General features: G+C 36.9%; 1 protein-coding gene across 1 annotated transcript in view; it reads right to left on the bottom strand.

The window, feature by feature from the left end:
* Nucleotides 1-8,864, bottom strand: part of LOC106527563 (metastasis-associated protein MTA3) — a gene marked incomplete at its 3' end in the record, with an annotated part of 25,665 nt that extends 16,801 nt beyond the window's left edge. The window contains 1 exon segment of the mRNA XM_014022485.1: nucleotides 8,360-8,864. Coding sequence (XP_013877939.1) covers nucleotides 8,360-8,387 — 28 coding nt within the window.
* Between the last annotated feature and the right edge of the window lie 257 nt (nucleotides 8,865-9,121).

Genomic DNA, 9,121 nt, shown 5'->3' with positions numbered 1-9,121 from the left:
GTACATAAATACATACATACATACATACATACATACATACATCCTGTATGTATGTATGTATGTATCTGTTCTTTTGACTCAAAATATGATCATTTTAAAGGAATAGTAAAACACTATTATGTCCCATTTGGCAACCCTGCCTGGTATATTACTGCAGCAGTTCCATGTAAACGGGTGATTTTTTTGTGTATTCGCCCCAGTAAACATTAGCATTTCCAGAGACTGGTCTCATGTAAACAGGGCTTCAGAATACCAACACCGCTTACAAAATCTCACAATCTGGGATACAATGATATGTCATTTACAAGGAGTGACAAAACTGGCTACAATTTTGTTCCTTTTCACCATAACACGATCTTACTTTAAAATTAACACAAAGACCAATCACATCCCATTACATCATTCAAGAGTCCTTATTGAGTTGGGTTGAAAAAAAAACAGATAAGAATAAGGAATATAAATGGTCACAAGTACAAAAACAATAAAAACAGGCTAGATGCTTATAAGGACTGTGACATGGTCTCTTGTAGTCCATAACCAGCTATTGTCAGTTCTGCTTTTAAGTGAAACAATTCTTTGGGGTCTTCTTGTGTTCCCTAACTTGTTATTAATTTTCCATTGGGGATAAATAGTTTTAACCTACAGTACCTACTTATCCATCCAACAGATTCTATTTGGATCCACATTAGGCATTTGAATCTGAAAACTAATCAGATTTTATTTTTATATTCTTGATTCAGTTTCTCTTTGACTTATCAGATCTTGGCTTCCACCTCAGGCTGATCGGCTACATATTTTTAATAGAGCAGTGTGTTGATTGGCCTCTGCGTCACTTCTTAATTTTCTTTATAAAACTCATAACGGAACCAGAATGTGAAAGAGTATAAGAAATATACTCACACTCTCTTCTAATGCATGGTGATTAAAGGTACTTTAACAATCTTACAGGAAAAGATGATCTGCAGCTTTTATCAGATTTTAAGTTTTAATCAAGTGAGAATGCTGTGTTATCACTCCAATCCAGAAGAGTACAGTCACACCATGTCCCTTTCAAACATGAGATATACAACGCTCATGGTTTCAACAATCTATTAAAGCAATGACATTCAATACTAATAGTCATTTTCCCAACAATGTTCTTCGTGTTTCATTCAAATGTCCCATCAACGTGTCAGTATTTGTTGTCCACGCAAGAGTTTGTCCTCAAGAGAGTCACACATGATATATTGACACTGATCTTTTTAGCATAGTAAGGATGTGGTGGTTTTGTAACACACAATCAGTTCACGTGATCACTTTTTAACATGATAAAAACTAATGATCACTCAGCACTCAACTACTGAGAGAACTTATAGTAGTGCTACAGTCTAGGCTTTGTACTTTAACTTATAAGTCATCGTTTATATAGTATTTTGTGATAAACTAAAAGCTAAAACCTGGTGTGATGAGAGCAGCTGATTAGAATTTTTGACAAAAAATCAGTTTAGATTAATCCAAATAAAACAGAAACCGCCCTAATTGATTGTGAACACAGGGGTAAAAAAGGTTGATCTTCTACTTCACTCAATAAACTTGCTGACACATCATCACAGTTCAATAGACGCTGTTGTACTATTCCTCAGAACTCAGTGGGTCATTCTACATGTTGGTAAACAAAACAGCAGTGGATCAAAGCAACAAAACCTTTTAGACAAAGATGAACAGTCAGAAAGCAGAAAAAAATCCATAACTTAAAAGTTTCTTATCACCCACCTCCAAAAGGTAAAGGATATGGCTTTTTTTCTGTAGCTGTGTGTGCTTCTCTGTTAGCAAAATATTCTATGAACCAGTATGCAGTTAAATGAAAGGCAGAGAAAGTAATCATTGGATCTAAAACGAATTAACTCAAAAGGGGTCCAGCTGCAGCTTATGAGGCAAAATCGCCAATGGAAAAATGTAACCTCTATCCAACACCTAAGCTCCTACCACCAGAAATGTTTTCTGCATTTGACAATGACATTAGAATGTGATCTAAGGCCCTCTCCTTGTGTCACTTTGTGTTATTTCATTCACAAATTAGTGATTGATAATACTGTACATAAAAAGAAACTACCACTTTGTCTTGATGGTTTTCTTTGGCTGGAGTTCATGGTTTTCTGATCATGTGAGCTGGAACTTTTTCCTAATGGTTTGCAGCCAGATGCTCTTGATTACCTTTTGGAGTTAATGTAAATCAAGATGGCCGCCGCAGCTAATCAACTTCAGCTAACAATTTTACAGCTGCTGAGCTAAATAAACCTTGATGTGGCGGTAGCTGGGTGTCTATCGGAACATATACTTGGGCGATAACAGAGTGAGATCTTGCAATATCTTGTGAGACCGTGAGTAAAATTATTTTCTAAGTTGACTCATAAGTTAAGCATTTGAGTTAGAGCTGAATATGTGCTCCCTGTTCCACTTTTCATCTAGATTTTTTGTTATTAGTTTTACCCTTCCAAAGAGAACAATGAACTCACTATTGCTGCATGAAGCTGTCTTTAAACTCAACTGCATCAGGTCACACTTCTGTTGTGTTCAGACTGATATGTAGAGGTTACCAGGTTTTACTCAATTAAAACAGCACCGGATCACAGGGCTGAAACTCTGAACATAGCTCAACTTCAAGAGAAAAAGAAAAGGCCAATCTTTTCTTGAGGGAATGCATATCACCTGCCACCGGTCATGCCTGAGTTTTAAATGAAGATTATCTGATATTGAGAAATGACAATTTGGTCATCCTTGCAACATCATGAGAAGTCAAAATCAGCTGACTCTCAGCTACATCATCATCAAATTTTAACTCAATCTGTAAATTTAATGATCTGTCACACTTGTTTGCTACGAATTAGCAGTGGCAATTTCCTTGATTTGAGTTGACTCCAGAAGTTTATCAGTTATAGAAGAACGTCCAGCCGTTCCTTTAAGACACTTGCATCAAAAGCCAACCACTGGTTCATGAGCTATGACATGGGTCAAAATTTAATCGATTGCTTTTGTCTTGCGGCAGTAGGTGATAAAATAACATCATTAACTAGGGTTGGGCATAATCGTATCGTGTGCAAATAATCGTCAGAAAAACATTAATCGATTATTTTTTGGCACTTGACAATTAATACGGTTAACGCCACCAGGCAGATTGACTGGTAATTTCCCCGTTCGGTCTGGTCGTGATCCTCTCCACTTCAAATATGACGAACATAAAAAAAGAAATTCTGAAATTGATTTATCCATCAACACAATTTAAAATTTGATGTATAGCCCGAAGTCTGTAATTTTGACAATTTGGAACAGATTTTTATGAAGAGCAAATCGTTCCCACTAAATTGGTCATGAGACCAGGACATAAGGGTGTTCAGGGACTCCAGGGGATTAATCGCCAAATAAATCGTTATCGGCTAAATACCACAATTAATCGTGATTAATTTTTTTGCCAATATCGCCCAACCCTATCATTAACACCAGGATGCTTTTGAACCATTACCTGTACTGAAACTACTGTATTATTACAATTTCTAATCATCATTCAAGTTCAAACTAGGGTTGGGCATAATCGTATCGTCTGCAATTAATCGTCAGAAAAACATTAATAGATTATTTTTTGGCACTTGACGATTAATACGATTAATGCCACCAGGCAGACTGACTGGATATTTTCCCGGTCAGTGCGCTTGGTGCTCCTCTCCGCTTCAAATATGACAAACATTTAAACAAAAGTTCTGTAATTTATTTATCTATTAACACAATTTAAAATTTGAAGTATAGCCTGAAGTCTGATTTTGACACAACTTGGAAAAGATTTTTACGAAGAGCAAATCTTTCCCACTAAATTGGTCATGTGACTAGGACATAAGGGCGTCCAGGGACTCCAGGGGATTAATCATCAAATTAATCGTTGACGGCTAAATACCACAATTAATCGTGATTAATTTTTTTGCCAATATCGCCCAACCCTAATGTGTAGCCTGAAGTCTGTAATTTTGACACAATTTGGAACAGATTTTTACGAAGAGCCTATTTTCTCCCTATAAATTGGTCATGTGACTAGAATATAAGGGTGTCCAGGGACTCTGGGGGATTAATCGTCAAATTAATCGGCTAAATACCACAATTAATCGTGATTAATTTTTTTGCCAATATTGCCCAACCCTAGTTCAAACGTTGCAAAGAGACCTGTCACAATAACAAATTTTACTGGACGATAAATTGTCTCAGAAATAATTGCGATAAACAACAAAATTGTTGGAAACCAGATAAAACTAATATAATGATATAACCCCCTTGTTTATGGAAGTTTACATTAAAATTTAGATAAGTGTACAAAGAAAAACATCTGTCGGCAATCCCAAGGCATCGCCAGCTGTATGAAGGCTTCAGAAACCTGAAGATGCTCCTCTGCCTGTTCACGGGCTCTCATGCTACAGAGGTTAGAGACCATGCGCCTGGCAAATACCTGACACCAGAGTTCACGTCTCTCTAAGAAGTAAAACGAAGGAGACATGAAGAAAACAAAAAAGCAGGCAAATGAAAATTGCCTTCATTTTAATTCATCTCCCTCAATGTAATTTATCAAACAATTAATTGATTTATTGTTTATTGTGACATGCCTAGTTGCAAAGTTTCCACTTTGAATGCTTGTCTGATTTTCTTCTACCTTAAAAAGCTCAAAACCTCAACAATTCTTTTGAATCCAGTCTCAGAGATTCTGATCTTGCCAGCAAAAACTCCAGCTGGTCCACTTTCCACACCACTGAGATAATCTTTCATCTGATGTACTGGTTCATACTTAGTCACGACACTCCCAAGCACATTTGGAGGAAAAGCATGAGGAAAAGAGGCTGCAAGCTTCGGATGAATGGCTTGAAGCCGGCACGGTTAAAAAACAAAACAAAAAAAAAACAAAGACATCAAGGCTGGAGGAGGCAGCTTTTGTCCACTGCTCATTTAAAGCAAGTCAGGACCTTCCCAGGACGGTCCTTATTGTCTTGCAAAGTTACAGACATCTCTTCAAGGATTCAGCTTTGTTGTACTTCTGCGCTGACCGATCTTAGGAGACGACTTGGTTTATTTTTCATTTAAATCAGGACTGCATTTTTTTTAGTCCAAATTATTATAATTAAAGAAAAGAAATTATTTAAATGTATGTTTATTCAGTAATGCGATTTTTATGCTTTGTGGTTTTACATTCATTTGGGCCAATTTAGTCTTTTACAAATATTTTAATGTTTCCTGTAAAACAACAATTTACTGTATTAATGAGAGCAGTTTGGTCCTTTTTGATTGATTACACTCAATTTGCAGGAGTGCAGTGCAGCAGTATGGGGGCCAAAACACACCATCTTAAAGCCATAAAGCAGACAGGAAAGAAAATAAATCGCTAACAATTAGTTTCCATGAAACGAGGGATGCGAGCCTAACTGGCCAGAATAAAAAGATGTCTCAAATTAAGCAACATTTAGCTATTTAGGTGTTAACCTTTCACCCTGCTCTGGACATAATCCTGTTCTCTGGTTACAGGTACCTGAGCCAAGTAGAGCCACCATGTTCATGTTTCACTCAACAATTGTCGATGTAAACATGCCCTAAACTTTTAAATAATCATTATTGGTTTCCTCTAAAAAAGGAACTACAAGACCACTAATACCATCCTAAAGTACAAAAAAATTAAATAAAAACAACATGAATATAAACTACAGGGGCAATTTCGTGTAAAATCAACTTTTGACGAAAATGTTTTATTTTTCTAAATATTTGTGTGTGCCATTTTACGTGGATTAATAACAGGATTATCACTAAAAGACGATGCAATTCTGACACTCAGAAGTACACAAACACTGTTGTGGTCTGCCCAGGTCAGCTGAAATACAACTCATGTTGCTTTGTTCGCATCATTGTTTGCTCCATTTGTCATCTACGGTTAGGATTCATAACTTTATTACAGTCTGTGTGGTATAGCTGGCTTACACCGTATTTTAGTATTAAATAAATTAGCTTAACACTGACGTGTGTGCATGTGAGGATGACTGGGAGGCATCTTAAATACCTGAAACGTCACCTCAACATACTTTCCGGTCTGACGGTAAGGTTCAATTGCATCCTGAGTTAAAATTTTCAAAAACTGATACTGAATGTTGCTGCTTTTTTATTATTATTACAACAAAATAGGCTACAATGATCCAGGTTGTAAACGGCATTAAAACATTGTTGTGATGACGTGCAGAAATGGGCGTGACGGAAGAGGCGGAAGAGACGGAGACCAATTTCAAGGCGTTTAGAAATGGCTATGATGCAAAGTCAAATTTATTTTTGATTTATACAAACAGCATTTTCGAAACAACTGAAGATGACATAGTTACTTGATTTTGATATAGAATCAAACTATATGCCTGAGAAACACAATATTTAAAGGCATAGCATTCCTTGAAGAGATGCAAAGTGCCCACCACCTCTCAGAACAGAGAAAATGAGATTATCTTAATGAATGTTAAGATATGACAGAAGGTGTAGTCGTTTTGTGAACTCCATGCGATATTGCAAAATGTCACACTCAGAGTATGTGTTGAGAATGTTTCTGTTATCACATCAAATTTTAGCACAAGGTTTCTAAAACGTACGGAGTTATAGCCATTTATGAGCTGGTCAATGTTTATTAGCTGTGGTGGCCATCTTGAATTGGGTTGGCTCGAAAAGTTTATCAAGCACAAACGTACGTTCGATCGTTACCACCTGAAAGTTCCATTCATATTTGTCAAGTGGTCCATGTGATATTTTGCTAAAAGTGAGTTGACTGCCTATAGTTATTAGATAAATTTTGAACAAAGACTTTGCACAATTTGTTTGGTCTCAGAACGTGTTGGGAATCAGTTTCAGAAACGACCAAACTGAAATTTTAATCAATATCTGTAAAACTGACTATTTTTAAATATCCACTGGCTGTGGCAGTCATGTTGAAATGTATTGGCTAAAAAGTTATTCATCTGTGAATTAGGGTTGGGCAATATTGGCAAAAAATTAATCACGATTAATTGTGGTATTTAGTCGATAACGATTAATTTGACGATTAATGTCGTAGAGTCCCTGGACACCCTTACTTCCTAGTCACATGACCAATTTAGTGAGAAAGATTTGATCTTTGTAAAAAAAATGTTCCAAACTGTGTGAAAATTACAGATTTCAGGCTATACATCATATTTTAAATTGTGTTTATAGATAAATAAATTACAGAACTTTATTTTTAATGATCATCATATTTGAAGCGGAGAGGAGCACTGAGCAGACTGACCGGAGTAATCCCCAGTCAGTCTGCCTGGTGGCATTAATCGTATTAATCATCAAGTGCCAAAAACTAATCGATTGATGTTTTTCTGACGATTAATTGCACACGATACGATTATGCCCAACCCTACTGTGAATGTACATGTAATGTCTATTCAAAGCAAGTTTTAATCCAATTTGTCCAGTGGTTCATGTGATATTCTGCATTCATTGGCAAAAAACAATATCGCCCACCTTCATTTTCCTGCAACAGGCAATACCAATAATACAGTGCATTATTCCACTCAGCTTATATCTGTATCGGACCTTTCTTGAAATCTAATCACCAAGAAAAACAAGAACCACCACAAATAAAGATTACAAATGGTCCTCAATTTCAAATGATAGTGCTGTTACAGTAACTTTCCACATGATGTGTATTTTTACACCTTTTATACCTTCAGGGTAGCTGAAAATGAGTGGGAGGGGGAATCAGGAATCTTAATTAGATGACTGCACAAAAAAAGGCAGATAAGTCAGCCTGATGTGTAAAAGCATAATGGGATTTTTTATGGACTTTTTTTTTAACTATTTTTAGGTCTTAAAACTAAGTGCAGCTATTAACTTTTTGTCTCCCTCCTTTTCTAAGCACTACATGATGCTTTGTCAGTCCTATGCGGTTTCTGCACATCAGTAGAGTACCCATGGTGTTCCTTAGGAGCCAGCAGGCAGAACAATAGTTCCAGAGCACCCAAAACTTTCAGAATATATTTACCATGCTACCTCATGAAACCACAATAAATACTTTAGCTGCGATCATATATTGAAGTCAGACTTTGGGTTTAAGCCGGGGCACAAAAATGGAAGAAAAACAACAAAAGAAGAAAATGTTTAAGAGGAACCACTGCTCTTCATCACCATCCTCCTCCTCTTCACAGAGTAACCATCATCTCTTTAGCTTTAGGGAAATAAAATGAAGAAAAGGCGGACCGCGGTTTAAGTGCATTAAGAGCCTGCGTGGAAAAAATGGCGAGTGTGCCGTAGAAAAACACGAAAAGCCTGTAAAATGTAGCCCGTTCCAGTCTCTTACCTCCAACCCGGTACATGTTCGCTGCCATGTCTGCCCCGGGTCCCCTGGCTTCCTCTCCAGGTAGAGGGGTGGCTCTCTTCTGTGTCGCGCTGCCGGAGCTGTGTGTTGGAAAATGGTGGATTGATCGATACGAAACAGACTGCCCGAGAGGCCTTAAAGAGACAGTACACCTCTGTAAGAAAGCGGCGCAACTTTGTCGAGAAACGCGGCGTGCATCTAGCTTAAAGTTGGAACAATTTTAGCATAAAACCACGCCTTTTGTTTGCTAACAATGTCCAACAAAATGATCCCGGAGCGCCACCGTAACCGCGCAAAACTGTCTTTATTTTGCTTTCACTTCAGCTTTCTTCATTAGTCAGTCAATTTTACGTAGGTCGGGAAAATTACGTATCGGTAAAAATTCACTTAAACATGAAAAAACTATGTTTAATTGAAGCAGGGGTCAGTTTGGTACCTTCAGTTACTTTAGCGAAGAGTAGTTTTCACTTCTCGTCAATCAACTGAGATCTCGCGATAGTTCAAAGGTAACGTTGTGTCAGGTCTGCTTGAGACGTTTCAATCACAGAACTGAGAATTGAGACAGCCCACTGAACTAGAAAGAAAGAAAAATAAATAAAAAACCCTGAAGCTAAAAAAAAATAAAAGGATTTCATCAGTTTAAAAACATGTAAAGCAGCAAAAATATAAAATTAAAAATGTAAACACAGTTTTAATAACGTTCTTTGAAAAAATACAATTTTATATTATTATTAGTCTATCTTA

This window comes from Austrofundulus limnaeus, unplaced genomic scaffold (genome assembly GCF_001266775.1).
Source record: "Austrofundulus limnaeus strain Quisiro unplaced genomic scaffold, Austrofundulus_limnaeus-1.0 Scaffold332, whole genome shotgun sequence".
NCBI classification, from domain to species: domain Eukaryota; kingdom Metazoa; phylum Chordata; class Actinopteri; order Cyprinodontiformes; family Rivulidae; genus Austrofundulus; species Austrofundulus limnaeus.
This window is presented reverse-complemented; position numbering and strand designations above follow the sequence as displayed.